This window comes from Rhyacophila brunnea, unplaced genomic scaffold (assembly GCF_057557595.1).
Source record: "Rhyacophila brunnea isolate RB1 unplaced genomic scaffold, BYU_Rbru_1.0 scaffold_3, whole genome shotgun sequence".
NCBI lineage: Eukaryota > Metazoa > Arthropoda > Insecta > Trichoptera > Rhyacophilidae > Rhyacophila > Rhyacophila brunnea.
The window spans coordinates 35860284-35881397 of NW_028232965.1; the positions used below are offsets into that span (position 1 = coordinate 35860284).

The 21114-nt window shown below is 33.5% G+C and overlaps 1 protein-coding gene across 2 annotated transcripts; it reads right to left on the minus strand.

The window, feature by feature from the left end:
• Nucleotides 1–70: 70 nt before the first annotated feature.
• Nucleotides 71–20706, minus strand: LOC147068281 (uncharacterized). 2 transcript variants are annotated; one of them, XM_085953236.1, is made up of 11 exons: nucleotides 20367–20706; nucleotides 14542–15779; nucleotides 13784–13964; nucleotides 12600–13267; nucleotides 11747–11897; nucleotides 10921–11062; nucleotides 8342–8558; nucleotides 6763–6851; nucleotides 5597–5800; nucleotides 3385–3505; nucleotides 71–1655 (listed from the first exon to the last, which is right to left on the minus strand). In XM_085953236.1, the coding sequence occupies exons 2-11, from the start codon at nucleotides 15624–15626 to the stop codon at nucleotides 1457–1459; spliced, it is 3057 nt and encodes a 1018-aa protein (XP_085809362.1). In that variant the 5' UTR covers nucleotides 15627–15779; nucleotides 20367–20706; the 3' UTR covers nucleotides 71–1456. The 2 variants fall into 2 exon arrangements, with proteins under 2 accessions (XP_085809362.1, XP_085809361.1); XM_085953235.1 differs by lacking the exon at nucleotides 20367–20706 and adding an exon at nucleotides 20022–20343.
• Between the last annotated feature and the right edge of the window lie 408 nt (nucleotides 20707–21114).

Consider the following 21114-nt stretch of genomic DNA (forward strand, 5'->3'; position numbering starts at 1 on the left):
GCCAAAAATATGTACAAAACCAATTTTAATGTTTTTTTAATAAAAATATAATTAAAAATTAAAAATTTTTCAATTTCTATTCTATGTACGTTGATTTGTCATCTCTTCAAAAATGTTATATCGAGGTTTCACTGTATTATCAAAACTGGTTCTCAAAACAGATTGAATTTGTATTTGTTTCATGTAAAACTTTATAATACAGATGAGTGGATGAATCAAATTACATAAAAAACTAGTATTTATTATGTATTACTTTAATTATATAATTATAGCAGCAACATCAGATGAAAAGTAATCGAGAATGATAATCCTTGAATAGGTTATATTTAAAAAAGCTTAGTTATGTATGTAGTAATTTTCGAAAGATTTATTTTGGCATGGTCACACGCAGATAGTGAAGATGGTTTGTTGATAGATAATAATTAAATAACATATTATAACATCGAGCTTCTTAGTGACGATAACCATAAAAATGTATATATTTATTGAACTAGCAGGTCAAGAAAGTATCAATGCACTCGGCAGGCGATAAAAGATATATTCACCGATCGCATTGTATGCACAACCATAGAAATTGGCTATTTTATTAAATACAATGGTATTTATTAAAACGATTTCATTAAGAGTAATAATACTTAAGTTGTACATTTTGCCACTATTCTAAGTACACAACATCATAAACGAATACGGCCATTAAACAATTTATGAGAAAAATAACTACATATTTATTTTTGGATTGTAGCGCCAGAAAAACCAATCACTAAAATAGAAAGTATAAAAATTAAGATAAAATATTTTTTTTTACCATGTTCGATCCTAAAAAGATCATATGGGCCTCTAACGTGGAGGTTGTATTGACAAGTTTTTGTTTTTACGAAAAACGGATGTTAGCCACTCGCTCAACCTATTAGGTTTATACTCTGGGTCCAAACAAATTTTGAAAAACCACATGTGAATTTTTTCCAGACCCAAGATTCGAACCCAGGACATTATAAGCTGACAAATTACCGCTTGGCTATCGTGGGCGTTTTACAGTTATAATTAAGTATTTTTTACCATGTTAAAATTTGCTTCCAAAAAATTATGTCGCAAAAAATGTATGCAAAAATAATTATATTAATGAAACAATATCGGTTTTAAAATATCAACGTACAGAATTCCAGTCATTTGAATATTTAATACCAAGTAAATGAATGCTACCTCAATTAATACGTTGGCATTCATGACAACAAAATTCAATTTTAATCAAAAATGTAATCCAATAAATTGATTTATGTTTCCAATTATTATTCCAGAATTCACTTACATCTCTTGCACATAGTTATGAAAAAAAATGTATAGATGCACATGTCACTACTCAGATGTATATATATATATATATATACATATAATCAAATAACTGAACTGGAGACATTTATGCACCTTTATCAAAGAGGGCGAACAGTAGCAGGAATGTTTAACAATCGGCCCAGGCCATTATGACTTTAGAGAAGGGGACAAAAACTGAACGACCAGGTTGACAGTGGAAATAGCGACGGCCTCGGAAAGAGCCATCGCCGCCTCCGCAAGATGAAAGCGACACGCCCACCTGGACACCGATGTATGTGGTGGCCGGAGCGCCGTCCACCGACGGACCGCCCGCTATTCCAACATACCTGTAAATACACGTAAATAAAGTACACAAACTTTGACATCTATAGTGTTGAATTTGTTGAAAAGAACAATCCTTCAATAGATATTTGAAGTTACAGACACAAAGTTTAGGAAATTCAAAAAAGTAAATGGAATACGTCTTTATTCTTGATGAATAAAATGGTTTTTATGAAACTGTGAGAAGTGAATATGAATAAAACCTTCTGAATAAAACTGATTTTATAAAAAGGTGCAACATTATTTTGTTATTATGATTGGAGCAGTAAAATCCTGTCACATTTTTTTTTATAGGTAATTAACGATTAGCTATTCCCTAGATTCTAAAATTTACATGAACAGAAAAAATTGTTTTGGAGGTTGGCAAAAGATGAAAATATTATACAGTTCAATAAAATTATGACAGTTTGTGAATTTTTAATTAGATGAAACTACAATTATTTATAAAGTAAAATCAGTACTGGCAGGTATCATTCTTCCTAAGAAAATTTAAGTCAGTTCTGAGCGTACTTAACATTTGACCTCATGCAACTTCTTCCGTGTCCATAATTTTGTAATTGTTGCAATAAGTGCTAAATTTTAACAGCAGCAAGAGAGGTGCTGTTAAAATATAGCATTTATTGCAATTATTACAAACATCTTATTCTAATTGTTACAATAAGTGCTATTACTTTGATACAAATCTACCCTAAGTTTGATATGTAATATTTATCACTTTATACTTTAGCGGTCGATAAGTATAGAATAGACCCACTGATGTAAATCATAATTATTTTAATGGCCCCATAGCAGGATTATCACTTATTGACGTTACGGGTGAGCTTGATACTGAATCACAATAATTCTTCTGCTGGCACACATTGTTATCTAATAATTATTAGGTTTAATATTATTAAGTGTAAAAAAAGTAACTTCCTATTGTTGTGCTATGCAGGCTTCATTAGATTATTTTAATCCAAACATATATTTTTTCTATTGTAATTTTATTTCCATAAAGTATCTATTAATAATTAAAATTTTAATGTGTATTTAAATAAGTTTAATAATTACTCAAAATATGTTTTTATTAATATAAAGCATAATCATAAAGCTGCTTACCAGTTTACAATGCCAAATGACCACATGTCCTAAAGCATAAACATAAAACTGGTTTGTGCAATTTTGGTAATGCAAAAAGACCACATGTGCTAAAATAAAGCCGCGTTGACACGGTCCAAGTACGATCCAAGTTGACTTGGACCGAGCGCACTCGGATACCTACTTGGACGTAAATTGTAACGTGGCAACCGGTCATCCAAGCGCACTTGGATGACGGCGTCCGATCTAAGTGAACTTGGACTGCGTCCTACTCATCCAAGCTAGCTTGGATAGGAATAATTAGTATGAAGATGTCCCGTACGAGTGTGCTTGGATGGCGCTCGGTCCAAGTGTACTTGGATCGTACTTGGACCGTGTCAACGCGGCTTTAAGCTCTAAAATCATTTTTATTCACAATAATTTAAAATGATTTATTTTATATCGAAAAACAAAAAAAATTGTAACATAATGCAGTATTTTATTTTTAATCAATATTTGAAATAACTTCAAACGCGATTTTCTCTAAACTGTAAAAATGCAGATGTGGTTGTTTTGAATTGGATGATTGATATGTGCCATTTAAATTTAATATTAATTTCTCCCTCTATTGACAAAACGTGTGTCAATAAGCTTACTGGTGGAAAAAGTTGACGTTACCTGACTTTACCGACGGCGACTCGACCATGGGGCGCGATTACCTTCACCAAGTGGCCCAAGCGAAGCTGGCGAGGACCGCTTGGGAGGTATGGCCTGCTCGATCGTGACGGGATAAAATCGTCTATGCAAAAAAGATACCCGATTATTATTTGACAACAGATAATAAATAACAAACATTTTTTATGCCTTGAAAAGTTGCGAGAAGTGATGATTGGAGCCCTGTTAAAATTTACGGCTTTAGTGTTTTATTAATCACAAGTAATTATCGCATAAATAAAAGCATTGCCATTTAAATATACGCATTTAATTCGGTTGCGATCATCGAATGTGATAATCACATAAGTAAAATCGTCACTTTAAAGTGTTTTTATAATACGAGGGTGGGTCAATAAGTCCTTAGAAAAGCCGACAAGTGGCGCGACTAGTACTGTAAGCGGTTTGTTTTCATGCAGCGGCACTACCGATTCAGTATGCTGCGAAGTTTCAATCAGATTGGTCGGGTTGTTGTGTGTTTTTCGTACATTTCAAAAAAAAATTTGCTTGTGGAAAATGGAAAAATGGAAAATGGAGAAAATTGAGTTTAGAGCTGTTATTAAACATTTTAATATAAAAGGGTTAACAGCAAAGGAAATAAAAAATGAGTTGGATTTAGTTCACGGCATATCTGCTCCTTCACTTGCAACTATTTATAACTGGTTAAATGAATTTAAACGTGGTCGTACATCAACAAAGGATGAACCACGCTCAGGACGTCCTGTAGAGGTGACTACACCAGAAATGATCAATAAAATCCACGATATGGTGTTAAGTGACCGAAGATTAAAGTTGAGTGAGATAATTGAGGTTACAGGGATCTCAAAAGGTAGCGTCATTTCTATTTTACATGACAAATTGGGCATGAAAAAAATTTCTGCAAGATGGGTGCCGCGTTTGCTCACAGTCGACAATAAACGCAATAGGGTGGTGGCCTCTAAAGCCCTGTTGTCGCTCATGCAACGCAATCCGGATGAATTTTTTCGTCGATTTGTGACTGTAGATAAAACATGGATACACCACTATACTCCCGAGACGAAAGAACAGTCAAAGCAGTGGATTGCGAAGACAAACCATGTCCAAAGAAGGCGAAAACCGTAAAATCAGCTGGTAAGGTTATGGCTACTGTATTTTGGGATGCACGTGAAATAATTTTCGTTGACTATTTGGAAAAACAATAACAGGGGATTATTATGCATCTTTATTGGACCAGCTAAAAAACGAAATTGAAGAAAAATGGCCTCATTTAAACAGGAAAAAAATCCTCTTTCACCAGGACAATGCCCGTGTTCACACATGTTTACGATCAATGGCTAAAATTGAAGAATTGAAGTTCGAATTGGTCGACCACCCACCGTATTCGCCAGATTTAGCCCCCAGTGACTTTTTCCTTTTCCCAAACTTAAAAACATGGCTAAGTGGACAACGTTTTTTTTCAAATGAAGAAGTCATCGATCGGACAAATGCTTATTTTGAGGACCTTCCGAAAACTTATTTTTCTGACGGTTTAAAAAAAATTGAGAAACGTCTAACCAAGTGTATTGAGCTCCAAGGAGATTATGTTGAGAAATAAAATAAAAATACAAAAATAAAAACTGTTTTAATGCTTTTTTCTAAGGAATTATTGACCCACCCTCGTACCATGTCATTCCATCAAGTATTAATAGTGAAAACAATAATTGATATTATTGTGTATGACTTCATAGCAACTTGTTTTCAAATAGTACATCGAGATGAACCAGTTTTGTATTTTCTACAAGCAAGAATTATTAGTAACCCATAATAACCAGGACTGTGGAGATGTTTGAACAAATACAATTCTGACTCCTTCGCTAGCTCCTACTCTGAATTTAACAATACAAAAACAACTGAAATTTGTACTGTTATTGATTCTTTCAAGTATGTTCTCATACATTGACGGTTAATTGAAAAAGCCTTATTTAATAAAATGCATTTACAAAACAAAGGAATCGGAGTCGGTGGATGCATATCGACTTCAACTCCATGAAAAATAACATAAATCACACCGCCCCCACAACCTTGGATTATAATTATGAGAGTAGAAATAATTTTAGTTTACCGTTAAGAAGCGTAAAAATGATAAAGAGAAGATGTAAGTAACTTATATGCTTATTACATAATATGTGGTAGAGTACGAGAGCAGTTGGTAAGAGGTTACCTTGAGGGGCGGGTGCGGCAGAGAGACAGTCAATAGAAGTGCGGATGAAACGTTCTGCCTCGTCCAACAGCTCTTCAGTGGAATCTCCGCTGTCACCGGCCCCGACCTTCCTCCGAGCTGCGTGCACACCCGTCCGTCCGCAACAGCTCCAAGCCACGCCCAACTCTGGCATGGAGCCACGCCATCCCCCACGTGTGTTTTCATCTGAAGTTTATTCAATTTTATAAAAACTATTTTACATGAAAAACAATTATTGCGGATTAGGTAATTTAATTTAACTTAGTATAAACCAATAACTTTGAAGATAACCGTCCCTACTAAAGAGAGCCTTGATATATGACTGCAACATGTCGAATATGTCTCGTATTCACAAAACACACGTTACCTAATGGACTTCCGCATACTGCTGGAATGCGACATTTTATTTTGAAAAAAACATCTGGTGTTGCTAGCAACAAATTTCACGCGACTCGCGCTGCATGTCGCTTATCCTCCGTGTTGCAGTTACACATGTGCAAACCGCTAAGAGTCAGCCATGTTTAATTCGAACGTCCAAATCCTACCCGTATTCAAAATGACTAATGAGCGCACCAATATTTACTGCGTCCATGAGATTGAAAAATATCCGTGCAGATATGATTATATAAGAAGAGACCACTTCAAAAGTTTTTTACCAAAAGTTACATAATAATCGGTGTTTCGGCGTCTGATGGCATTTTTGTTGATGACTTTGATGTTTCGAGAGGTTGCGCGTGTCACTGTCGCTAGGCGCCTATATGCGCGGCTGACTACGCAACATGATTGCGACATTCCTACCAGGTTTGATTTTTGGATGTGCACAGACGAGACGAGTTTAGATGCGCGAGCCGGCTTATGCATACATGAAGTTGCCGAAGTTATGGCATATAATATGATGACACACGAAGATGAGTGAAAATGCGAGATTGGCTATCCTAAAATGATTAGGTAAGACACAAATGACTTGACTTCTCAATATGGATTGAATCATTTCAGATTTCAGGTTCACAGATTCAGCAGAAGATGTGCATTTATCACTAAGATTTTTAGTTGCAATTCGTTAACTTTCAATGTATAATATATTATTATTATAGATTCAATGAAATTTTGATATATGTAAATATTTGAATATTATATTATAGACTCACCGACAAAAGAAACTCTGTGAGGAGCTGAATGCATGGAGTCCCCCATTCTGCCCGAAACCGATCGCTGCATGGATCCCCTCGACCAATACCTGTCAAATGTCAAAAGAATAACTCTGTTAGCCATCCTGTCATGTTTATTATTTATTTTATTACTTACCGACTGATTATGCAAACTTTTGCCGTAACATAAATGTAATTGTTACATAACAATAAAAATTCTGTAACTACAAAAATTATCTGTAAAGTTCAATGCATCTTCAATATAAGAGCAAAAAGAGAGGACGATAATTATTAGCGTATCGGTAGTTTAATAGGTCAAGTTCCAAGTCCCATTTGGTACATTTGCTTTTCTATAAACTTTTCTAATATGTATGTATATTTCTGGTGTTGTTCCAAATTATGTATGTTCAACAAAGTATCTTGCATCCTTAAATCTTATGTATTATCCACCAAAAGATACTTTAATTGAGAAAGAAACATAATCACATGAATTTCAATGAACTACAGAGAAAAAAATGTTTGCAAAAATATAATTTCAATTCAATTTTCAATTAATTTATTTTACATATTGTGGACATTACAAATTATAAGTTTAAGACGTTCACAACATGACATTTAGAAACAACGAAATATTATTAAAACAATATTAGGTACATAACAAAAGAGATAGATTAGTATAAAGTTATTCTACAGTATAAATGTGTAACATTATATAATTTAGAAAAACACTAACTGAGAGAGTCCTATATCACAACCAATTGGAAAAAAAAAAGTTAGTGTTTTTCTAAATTATATAATGTTCAATAATCAGAATGATATATTCTTAAATCTTGTGAATTATTCGTTTGAATAAAAGAAATAGTTAATTAAAAATTATTAGCAAGTACAAGAAGTTGCTTAAAAAATATTGGAGAAATTCCTAGACGTCGGTTAGTAATCGTTGTAATAGTAACATAACTACCTACTTTGATTTAATAAACAAAAATCGATTGCCGAAGTAACATGATTTCGAATAGCGCTGAGTGGTAGGTATTTAATAGCCAATAGCTTAAATATTGTCGTCATTAGTATGTCTTCCGTAGCATAATGGCTGAATGCGACGAGTTTGGGGCGTTTACCCGTTGGAGATGCCGGGTTCGATTCCCGACCGGTTGGCTTACTTTTTTCAAAAAAAAAAAGTTTTTTCTATTGGTTGTGATATACTCTCTCAGTTAGTGTTTTTCTAAATTATATAATGTTCAATAATCAGAATGATATATTCTTAAATCTTGTGAATTATTCGTTTGAATAAAATAAATAGTTAATAAATGTGTAAATACAAAAAAATTATATAGGTACAAGGAAGTAGGTACACCGGATGAGTTAAGCAGACCCTATTTTAATAATTTATAAAATAACGTCCACCTATACTCATCCTCACGTAGATGGAATATATCAACATCCGAAGTGATTTGGTTAAACAGAGTTATTGCCCTCCCAAGCATCACCAATGGCAGGTTAGTTCTGTTCCTCGGGAGAACAAACAACCGATGCTCCCGATTTCTAAGATAGTTAAGATAAGATAAGATGAAATAGGTACCTAGAATCAGCGTTGCTGGTAGGTTGCCTGGTAGGAGAGGAAGGAACAGAACCGAAGCTGGGCATAGCGTGCATGGCACAGCAGAGGGGAGTGGGAGGAGGGTTATTAGAGGAACCGTGAGTGAGATGGGAAGAGTTATTGTTGCCAGGTGCCGCTCCCAGTGGCCCCCACACTGGCTCTGCAGAACGAGATAACTCTGGAACCATTGATGTAAATCCTGTTGAAATAATAAAAACCATTAAATAAAATATTATACATGCATATAAGCTTAAGGGCCCGCTGAAGAGCCCGCCGTTCAAATATAATTCAGTATAAAAAGGACCTCGGCGTCGTAACTATGTCAATTTAAATCGATCCGTAACTACGTCAATTTAAATCGATCTTTTCGCAAAAATCACTAATCATCGGAGATTTTATTTCAAGAAATATTATTATTATTACTGATAATTTCTGCGGCGCTGAGAATTATTATTATTTTATGAACACCTGCGAGATGAAGCCGATCAGAAAACAGGGCTGTCAAAATAATATTAAGCATTCATATTTTTTAAATGTTAATTTCATCATGGTTTTTAATCAAACCTGTGCAAGTACGTACTGATAACTTGGGTGGATTTTGTAGCAAACATACTATTGATATATATACGGGTATATTATTATTATAAACCAATTCAAATTGAACATAGGTTGATACTCAAATACTATTATAGTATGTTTATGATTTCGAGAAAATAATACGATGGTATAATTAATCCATATCAATTATTTGAAAACATTACATTCGCACTTTGCACAAAATTACAAACACATTCGAAGTTTGCCGCACACGTACAGACCACGTGATATTTGTTTACGCAAAATCGTCGCTTTTCAAAATGGCGAATTTGATTACCAGATTTTACTGCGATGAATCAGTATGTTCCTTTTTGTCTTTTTTTATTCGTAGGTTTGTTTACTATGTACACCGAGAAATTTCCATTTATAAACTCGGAAACGATTTTTACAGAAGAGTTTTGGAATATAATGCAACCAAAACTGGAAAAAATTCTATCATGGGTGTTGACTTCCTGAATTAGCTAACCCCAGGTCCATGCCACTACGTGAACCACAGTGGATATTAAGCCATTTCCACACTGGCAACAAGTTGCTGGCAACCTCATTAAATTTTACGATACTTACCATAATTGCTTAAGAAATTTTACAATAATTATCGTAAAATCTAACGAGGTTGCCAGCAAATTAACTTGTTGCCAGTGTGGACCCGGCATTAGATGCACAAAACTTAAATAATATATATTATAAATAAAAATTTAAAATTATAAATATATATTATGATTTATGTCTTCGACAGCCCTGATGAAATAAATGTGAAATATGAGTCGGATCAGTCACAGAGCAAATTTATTAACACAAACAACTTTGACACGACCTTTTTATATTAACTAGTAGACCAGATATTATGGACCACATGTTAAAAAATCATATTTTCAATTCTCAAGGCCAATTCTGTAGAACGTCCTCTTAAGGGGGCAAGTGTGTACAAGATTTTTTTATCTTTTCCTTCAAAGTAGCAACTATGAAGATTATTACTGAACAGTAATATGAAATTAAAATAGTAATTAGTAAATTAAAATAATATCATTTTAAAATGAAAACAATATTATTTTACATCAATACTTATACTTGCTAACATGATAGAAAAGTTTTTATTGTATTTATTAATATTGTTATGACGTTAATTTGAACAATGTTCCTAATTTTCGCCAGTTTAGAGCATTTTTACGAATTTTATTTTGCTGTAGTTGTCTATGAAATCTGACGGGCAGTCTCTCGTAAAAGAGGCCGTTTATTCAATATAAAATACTAAATTAAAATCAGTAATTCAACAGGTTATATTATTTTCATGGAATCTATGGCTCTTTGTAGTTTTATGACCCGAAATTCAGAAAACAATATGGCTGACAAAATTATTATTTGACAATATTATTTAGTCAATTTAGTGCGATGTCAACCAAATCGAACACTTTTTCGCTTATTATCCTCTCAGATAGTTTAGTTAATTTATTTAGTGTCAATGTATCCGGCGGTCAAAATTATCAAGGAGGTAAATGTACCTCAAACATGAAAGAGATATCATTATTTATTATTATTTATTTAAAAAGCATTTAACATTATACCCCGTTTACACGTTCGTGGATTAACTGCTGACAGTACATATTATCACGGCCATAACAAGAAAATGCATATATAAATACGTATTATTGTACAAGTTACAAGATTGCATGCATGGATCAAAAAAGTTCAGATGTTTCTGAATTTTCACGCAATAGTTGGTACTTGCATGATGTATACACACGTACAGATGAACAATAGTGGCGAAACCACCGGGAAAAAAATTAACTACGGGTGCAGAGCATTTGTGCACTGTGAGAGATATTACTGTATATCTTTTCAAAAATGGAATTCGAAGTGCAAAATGCTACTCGATTATTACCCCTATTCCAAATTTGACTTATTATGACTATATTGTTCATACAAATACAATTGGGATCAGCAAGAGAATAATTATTATTTCATACCAATGTCGCTGAGCAGTACACGGCGAGTCTCCTCAGAACGTCGAGCAGGTCGAACGGAAGTGGGCGGGGCCAATCGGGAAATGCCTCCGCCTCCCAAGCCGCACACTTTGCTCGGAAGAGTTGTCAAAGCCATTGGAAGTACCTAATAGTTACAAGTCACAATATGAGTTCACTTTAATGAGTTTAGACTAATAAAAAGGGAGCCTTTTAAACTGGTTGTATTACATCACTCGACACCGATTACAGAACATTTTTATTATGGTCGATTCGGTAGCCATAGAATATATTGAGGATAAATAAAAAGAAGATGGTGGACCACAGTTTAAGCGCATGCTTTGGTTATTATGGTAAACATTGTTATTTGTAATTTTACATGATTGTTCATCTAAACAATGATGGATTATTATAATAAGGAAGATTAATAAATAATTATCTAAGTGCGACTGTACCAAATCAATCTCAGAACAGAAATATGAAGCTCAAAAAAGAACCTGCAATACAAAATAACTTGTGTTTATGCCAATGAAATCTACAAAATTGCATATTCAGATGGTTCCGGATATTGATGGTGCTAAGTCAAAACAGTGACACATATGACGTTATGGTGAAAATGGCTTATTTACGGAATTAGATTATTTAGAATGTCATCTTCAGCATCAGGAAAGTGGGTCTGCCAGACGTATTTTCTGATGAAGTTAAAACAATTTTTAGGAAGGACATTTGGTTAAAAAATATGATGAAACCTATAAGATTCTTTGCTATAACGCCACTTTTGCAACAAATACTCCTTTAGCTTAGCGCTGGCGACATAATAAACATGTATAACCTTTCTAGCTAAGTGTGTGTCGGAGCGCCAGTGGTTTGGGAGAGCGCTGATGTCAGTCTGCGCGGCGCTGGAACGGCGAGGTCCTCGGGCGGGCGGAGGCAGCACTGGCCTCACTGCTGACCCGCGAACCGCTTCCCGATGAGATAATGGCCTGCGTACAATACCGATCATACTATGCAATATCAATCCGTCAATTTTATATATTTTGAAGATGGTATTTGTTTACATAAGTAGATGTTTAGAGTGTGGATAATCAAATAAGATGTATTCAATACTGCTAGTCTTTCGTGTTTACTTATATTATCAATACTCAAAATAATTTTCGTATGTCGGAAACAAGTAAACAAATAAAATTTAAAACTTTTTATCTAATTTCTGTTTAAACTGTGACAATTGAGGCTATTTCTATAAAAGTCAGTATCCTCCGTGGATTCTGTCATTTTGAGATGATCGCAAAATATCATTTAGGACTGCAAATAGAATATTTATTTTTGCAAACATATTAATAAACAATTGGATAAAGTAAATAGCGAAATACGATGTTCTAAACATCATTAAAATTAATAAAAAAACATGTGTACAGTCAGTGTAAAGTGTGTAAAAATGGCATTGCAATCAACCTTCATTTATCATTTAATTCTATTTAACTAACTAATGGAACTGGATTAAGTGTTATCATACGATGGAAAAGTAACTACATACTTACAGAATCAGAATGAAGAAAAATATTGAAAAAAGTAGAAATGGAGATTACTGACTTTTAAACTAATAGTCTCAACTGTTCGATTTGCGGGCTATTTAGTGTTTGGTGACATTCTATATATTTTGAATTTAATGGTATGTCTTTACATACCTGTATTGAAAAGGATTGGGGCATGTGTTTCTCCGCATGTTCAAATTGCCTTGAAAGCCATCGTCTTCCATAACGCCGCACTTGGATATATCAGTTTCTACGCATACAGAGTATTGCGTTCGCATTGTGGTTCTTAATACGTCAAACTGATCTAAACTCTCTTCTCTTTGATCAAAGCTCAGTTCCCTTGTACCCACGTCAATGCTGGACCCTCTGTCGAAACTCGACGATTTGGTATTGTCGAAGCTGTATGACTTGTGATTGTCAAAACTGACGCTTTCGTTGCTCTCAAAACTCTTTCTGTTGAGCTGCTTATTATCGGAAGTGTCCAAATAATTTTTGCTACTCGACGATCGGAGGTATCTCCTTCTCACTTGAGATAGATTATTAGAGATCTCATCCTGTAATTCGTTAGCGTCACTGTCCGTCGTCTGCTGTCCTACAAATCTACCGCTTTTTCGATTGCTTATATCAGCGTCCGCAAAGACTTCTTGAATATTAGTATTTTCCTGATTTTCGTTTTCAAAATTATCGGTCGTCTCTGTATTTTGGTTTCGACGACTCTGCACATCCGGATCTAACAGATTAAATTTGAGAAGTATCGGCGTCGATGCGTCACTTTGATTGCCGGTCCAATTATCTCCCTCGGTAATCGATACAAGATCCTCCTGGAAAATTGTAGAATAAAGTTCAATTATTCAACTCGTGCACAAATTAGAAAAAAATAGAAACAGGTGACGCATAATTGAAAATTTCACAATATAAATAACAATTTCTTCTTTATCTATCCCTATTAGGTGGAACCTCTAAGAATGCCTGTTGGTTGCTCCGAGTCTTCCTAAGGCACCATAACTCGATATTGTAAAGCGACACCAGCCTAATGCCAACGTCAATGTCATAGATGGCATTTAATTCTGTCAGAATATAACTGAGTCCCAGACTTTCCGCACAAAGTTGAACGTCTGTCTATTCAGCTATTCCCACCCAGATTGTGATGCTTCTTTTTAAAGAGTCGTTGTCAACACTGTACTGTCTATTTTAAACTCACTATCTACTTTAGTAAACTATCATTTCATGGAAAACTACATGAAATGTATTCAACTGAAACCGTTATTAATAATTTGATACACATTCCCACCATGTGCTAGTGTGTTATAATTGTAATTAGACAAAAAGAAATATACCTGAAAACCAGTCAATTCTTTTGTATCATCTGTGGTAAATATGAGTTCTATATCATCAACTTCTTCGGAATCATTTCCGCTAATGCTGTCTTGTTCACATATACGTTTACTTCCTCCGCCGGGCCCGGTACCTGCCCCAATCGTCTCTGAGAAAACTGAGTTATCACCTTCAGAAATAGATCTGAAAACCAATCCCGCTTATTTGAGTCATTCCAAAAAATGACAAGGAATCAATTTGATTAATAGACTAAAATATGGGCAGAAGCAATCTAATAAAGAGAAAGCAACAATCAATAAGATTACGGCATAGCCATGAATCAAATATTATGGAATTTTTATGACCCCATTATCATAAATTAGATTTCTGCCCATGCAACATTATTATAATAATGTGTTTTGATGTTTCAGTTTTTTGAAGGACAAGATTGCTACTTTTTATTATACAATCATAGGAGAAACTTTTAAATCATCATCATTGACTCTACAATTCACTGTGGGTATTGGTAGCCTTCCGAGGATGTGATAACAGATTTACTTTACAAAAAATAATGGTTATTACCCATTCGCTTAATACATTAAGTCAGCGCTGTGGAACACAAAACCTGTAAATTTGCCAGATGCAGGATAGAAACCCACAATTTACAACTTGAGAAGCAGACAGTCTGCCACTAATCCATTGCAGGCATTCGATAAGCATATGTACATTATATCCTTCGTTCATTATGACTAAATGTGTTATATTTTAGAGAAACTATTACCTGACGCTGACTTCATCAGTTTCTACGTTCAAGTGATCCGAATTGCTCTCTCTTTCACCGCACGGATCGATGACTAAATTTTCTTCTGATGTTATTCTCACCTGCACGTTAAATTTATCATTTATTTTGTTCACAGTGTTATCGCCTTCCCTAGATCCGGCCATCTCCAAAGGGTCGGTTACCAGCGGCCGAGATCCTAAAGGACTTTTATCAGATATCTCAACATCCTCAAATATTTTTACGTGTTTCTGAGTTGACTGCGGATGCTCATTCACCTTTCTATCACCTGGATGATTTTGTTTATGCTCTTGAACATTTTTTATAGAATAATCGCTACATTCAATAGTTTCGATTTCCAACGGTTGCAGTATGCCTCCCTTAGACGTCGAGACTTTAATGGTGAAGTCAAACTTTGACTCGAGTTCTATCTTTGTGTCATACTCATCGACAATATTACAAGTCACTTTATCGGTGCAATTGTTCTCTCCTGTTATTACTACATTGAAACTGTTGACATGCTCATCAATGTCCGATTCAATTTTTTCAGTATTAATAGTGTCTTCAGTTTCTTCAGGTGATGCAATTATATTTTGAGATTCTTCGACAATTGGTTCTGTAGACGTTTTATTATAAACACCTTCTAATGTCTGATCATCCGTTAGCTTTACTAACTTAACGCTTTTATGCGGACTTATGTCACCCTGTTTATTATCATCAATGTCAACACCAAGTACTTTGTTTTTAATTACTGAATCATCAGTTTCATCCAAAGTATTATCAATCAATTGGAATGTTACCTTTTTTGTAGATTCTTCACAATCAATAGTATCGTCAGTTTCTACATTGGGTTCGTCGACAAGCTTTCGGCGGAGAATATGGTTTTCTAATGTGAGTTTTTTTATAGTACCGCAATATAGTGAAGTGTCCAAGTGCGTCTCGTACTTGTGTCTGAGATCGTTCAGTTCTGTCTTTGATGCTTCTAAAGCGGCTCTCAATGAAACGACAGTCTGGTGAAGGGCTCTCACAGTGTCTAGTTGAGTGATATTGCCGGTTTCGGTGTTAATACATTCACCCTGAACTTCCATAACGAACTGAGTGGTGGAGCAACAACGTCGGGCGCAGGGAAGTCATACATGACTGTCAGTCTTAATAACCACAATAAATGCACTGCGGCAGATTGAATTTTTAACTGACAGAATTATTACAATTTTTTCAAGACAAATTTACTTTCACGCAACCTGTAAAAATAGTCAAGTAATGTAACAGATATCGACTGCTTAATCTGCAAACCAGCTAACTCCATTTGTAAAATTGTTCAGGAAGGAGAAAAAACTAAATAAATTAACTAACGAGCGGAATTTAACAATTCCAAAAATATACTTAGAATTTATTTTTTTACAAATATGCTGCACTATGAATTAATACACTATTTTAGCTACCCTTTTATACATAAAGAAAATTTATATAAAGAGCAGAGTTGTTCCATTTATTATATTGGAAATTTGACACCTGCAGTTGGCTGCATTTATTTATAGGTTTAGGAGTTAGAAATTTTGTATGAGCATAGAAAACATGTTTTATAACAAAATGCCATCAAAATCTCATTTTTAGTCAAAAGTGCAGTTAGCTGGTTTGCAGATTTTGCAGATTAAGGGGGGACATGCTCGTCGAAGGTCAAAATTGAGTTTTTATTGTATTTTCAAACCACGATCCTGGACACTCCTTAAACGTTGTAGATAATCTATTTATATAATTTTGAAGCCTTATTATCCTTTATAGTTATTTTAAACATTTGATGACTGCATAAAGTATTTTTGTTACATAAAATAGTATTCTTTTAAACCTCTCGCTCTAATGTTTTGGAATATAGTCATATTTCGGTACATAACTGTGCAGTGGTGTTACGATTTTTTACATTTATTAATTTTTAGACGCATTTATAAAACCATTAGTATAATTTATTACGAGATAATTTTTGTAAAATATTCACGATAAAAAATTATATTGATAATCTATGTGATCCCAAATTTGACAAGAATTAGGCATTTTATTATTCAAAAAATCGGCAAAATTAACACATTTGAAGATGATTCTAAAGATACTTATTATAAGCTATGTCTTTGACCATTCAAGTGTGATAAACACCTTATGAATAATGATTGCTTTATAATAATTATTGACCTAAGAATAAGGTAGTGTTTTTTTGAAATACGCCATTTCTTTTGGCATTCCCCAGTGTTTATGCTACAACATACGGCCGTAGCCATAAATTGACAAACTATAATTGAAGTAGGGAGTAAAATGATATTGACGCGCGTGTTTGAACATGTACCGTTTAAAAAAAAATAAAAAAAAATTCGGTTAGGTACATGATCAAATACGCGCGTTAACATAATTTTACTCCCTACTTTAATTATAGTTTGTCAATTTATGGCTACGGCCGTATGTTGTAGCTTAACCACTGGGGAATGCCAAAAGAAATGGCGTATTTCAAAAAAACACTACCTTATTCTTAGGTCAATAATTATTATAAAGCAATCATTATTCATAAGATGTTTATCACACTTGAATGGTCGAAGATATAGCTTATAATAAGTATCTTTAGAATCATCTTCAAATGTGTTAATCTTGCCGATTTTTTGAATAATAAAATGCCTAATTCTTGTCAAATTTGGGATCACAGAGTTTATCAATATAATTATTTATCGTGAATATTTTACAAAAATTATCTCGTAATAAATTATACCAATGGTTTTATAAATGCGTCTAAAAATTAATAAATGTAAAAAATCTTAACACCACTGTACAGTTATGTACCGAAATATGACTATATTCCAAAACATTAGAGCGAGAGGTTTAAAAGAATACTATTTTATGTAACAAAAATACTTTATGCAGTCATAAAATGTTTAAAATAACTATAAAGGATAATAAGGCTTCAATATTATATAAATAGATTATCTACAACGTTTAAGGAGTGTCCAGGATCATGGTTTGAAAATACAATAAAAACTCAATTTTGACCTTCGACGAGCATGTCCCCCCTTAAGTAGTCGATATATATTATTGAAAAATTTCAAAGTAAAAACAATGCGTACATATTAAAAAGATTGCACTAACTAAATGGATTCAAATGAACATTTCGTATTAAAATACATTTTTAGTGTGGTTGAATTGGTAGTCACAGAAAAAATAATAGTCTGTACGTTGGCGCATTGAAAATAGCAGCACGTTCTGACATTTGGTTAAATTATACCTACTTCATACTGTAGTTGTGTACAATGTTTTGTGATTGTTTATTTATATATAATGTAGATGCCTAAATGATAATATTCTCCAAATAATATTTACTTTTTTCGGCAAAATCATTCTTATTTTTTTTAAATTTTGATTTTTATCTATTTAGAATAAATTAACAGACAATTATTCCAAGACAACAAAATAGCTTATTTCATGTGCCAAACAATATTGTTTTGTACTTCATCTCTCGTGGTGAAAATGATCTCATTTTGAATTTGTTTTCTTGTATGAAACACACCGAAGATGTTTTTGAATACGGGGTTTAAGTTTTCCGAAAGATTCTATGATTCTACTGCAAGCCCCCAGCGATTTAAATGTTTTACAATCAAATCATTGATTCACTTTTGAAATCAACTTATTTCTAGCTGTTTCATAATTTTTTGTGATGTCCGGCACGCAGTCTGATTGGGCTCAATTGTTTCAATCCCCCTAAAATCGGACCTGAAGAATATCATAATCTAGGTAATCTGTTTGCATTTTTAGCAAAATTTGACTAAAGGTTTTCTGGCTTGGTGGTACATAATGAAATTAAGGTTTCAGATGAACTAAGAAATAAAAAAAAATTTTAAGTTTAGTTTGGTTAGATATATGTGAAACAAATTTACTTATATGTACAAAATCATTACAAAACAACCAGTAAATTGTTTACGTTTGTCATTTTTATTAACCTCTGTCATACCTAAAACATGTATCAGCCAAATAGGGGTTCCCTGAGATTTAACAAATGCAAAAATGTTGATAATCACTGATAAATAATGATGATTCTTGAATAAAAAACTTGTTTTACATTTGTAATACTGATGCATGAGTATTTTTGTCTCAATCCAGCTTTGGCACATAAATCTCAAATCACAAAAAAGTGATGTCTGTTACAAATGAATCGAATATGTGAAATGAGTTCCATTTTGACCTACGTGGGGCATGTGGGCCCTTAAGCTCCTGTATAGAATAAGGTTTCCTTCGACATCTTTAGTACCTGCCTATACTTAGCTAAAAGAATATCTTTCTGTTGAATACTTTCTATGAACATCTTTTCAATTTTTAAATCACAATATTCTAATTACAGTTAACAGTTTGGACTTTGGAATATTTTGTAAAATAATTTAGTTTTTATATAAAATACTCTGAGTTGACTTGTATATCTGTTGGTGCAATTAATGCAATTATTAATGAATGGTTCAAAGGCTAAATTTGAATTTAAACAGAGAGATGCGTTATATATATTTAGTATTCACGATGCAACCGGTTAGTTATTCACATCAAAATAGTGTTTCGATTCGATATAAAATCACTTTAATCGAATATCTGGATGTATTATAAAAGCCCACCATTTCACGGCTTGGAATTATTGGCATTCTTTCTTACAGGAAATAATGTTGATGTATGGACACCATCATATAATTAATTTCATTCATTCGAAAGTTTATCATAACTAAATCTTTAACACAAAAAAGGTTCAAAATATCCTAAGTAATCGTCGAATCATTTTTTTATTATTTTAAAAATAAAAGCTGTGCACTGACAAATGCGTCAATTACATTGAGCTACTTTACGAGCTGTTTGTCGGCGAATTTAAAAGCGGGCGATTCAGCTACTGCGATTGTGATGACACACAAAACTTTCCATTCGCTGAGAAGCCAACAAGCTAGCGACTATTTTGACAGAACGTAGTTCATTTTTTTAACCGGAAGGTCTACTACGCAGACGCAGTAGGCCCACACGCTGGCGTGTAGCGTGTAAAGTTGACCGGCTTTCAACTTTTCTCGTTAGATTGTTTACAATCTACTTGTTAGCTTGTTCGATGATGACACTGGGCGACTTTACAGGCAGATTGTAAATTCGCCAACAAGCAGCTCGTAAAGTAGCTTATGTCGTTGACGCTAAAAGAACAAAAATTGTGTTCTTATGACATTATGTACATGGGCACCTGTTATCATAAATTCTTTTATCTAAAAATTTGCATTGGTTAGGTGCTACCTGTCTTACAAATTATGAAATTAACAACAAATTATTTTAATTAAATTAGAAAACATTAATGTATTACTTATATCTTATGATGTAGGTACCTACATAAATGGATAATGGGACTAATGTAAATTTTGAATGACTAAATATTTTGATTTAAGCATTAGAAAAATAAGGATTTGTAACAATTATTAATAAACACGGTGACACAATACCTTGACTCGATTGCTTCGAAACAGCTGAGATCGATACAATTTAAGACTACACAGATCATAAATAATTAACCACCGCCGAAAGAATTGCACTGTTATGTACGAAAATGCAGCGTAATTTAAGTTTATTTAAGGTTTTTCATTCTATAATGGCAGTGACATCGATTACCGCAATATTGTGAGCGATCGTTGACGCGTAACTAATACGCATTCAATTGAAAGGTTAATATAATTTATTTAGACCTTATGATATTAATACGATTCCCAGTCTATCCTGTGAAGTATAAACAAATCAATACTTCGCTACTCCTGGGGAAAATGTATTACAAAGTATTAACTCAGACTTACGTCGGCACCGATGCCTTTGCTTTCTTCGTATAACAAAAATATACGGGTCGAAAACGTACGTGTGTTTTAGAACAAATTGACAGCTGTCATCTCCATGCTAGTCGCCGTCGGCAGGGAGTTTGTTTGGTAACCAATTTTATACAAAATTAATGTTTTCGAGATATTTTTATAGAAGTGAATATACAAATACGATAGAAACTTTTAGAGAATATTTATAACTACTAAAGAATTATTATGTTAATGAATATTTTTTTAATAAAATGTAGGATACATTACAAACAAAATTTGAATAAAATATTATTTTCCATCCACCAGCTGAATTGTTGCCATCATTGTAATCATAGACAAAAGTATATTAGTCTATGTCATAGACCATTCATAGACTACAATTAATTACGCCATGATAATTGCCATATTGGAATAATACCATGGATCAGATGTGAGATGTGATTGTGGAAATTTTAGAGAAAAATCCTATGAATGAATGCCAACGCTACGATACACAAAATAATTTATTCGAAAACTTGTAGAGCAAAACATTTTTCATAATAATTATTACAAAACCTATTTTGCTTGAATCTTTCATAGGATTGGATTTTTTTCTTGTGTTCTTCCTCTTTTCCTTGGTGTTTATGGCTCATTGAAGTTGTTATTCTCAAGCCGGTGACAGCACGAATTCAAATAACTACTTTTTTTTTTAAATATTTAAGTACCTAAGACTATATGACCGCACATAATACACAAAAAT

Coding starts and splice junctions, on each gene's coding strand:
- LOC147068281 (XM_085953236.1), bottom strand. CDS start 15,626: ATGGAAGTTCAGGGTGAATGTATTAACACCGAAACCGGCAATATCACT. Junction 13,965..14,541: donor ACTGATGAAGTCAGCGTCAG/GTAATAGTTTCT, acceptor ATTGGTTTTCAG/ATCTATTTCTGAAGGTGATA. Junction 6,852..8,341: donor ACCAGCAACGCTGATTCTAG/GTACCTATTTCA, acceptor GACATTTGACAG/GTATTGGTCGAGGGGATCCA.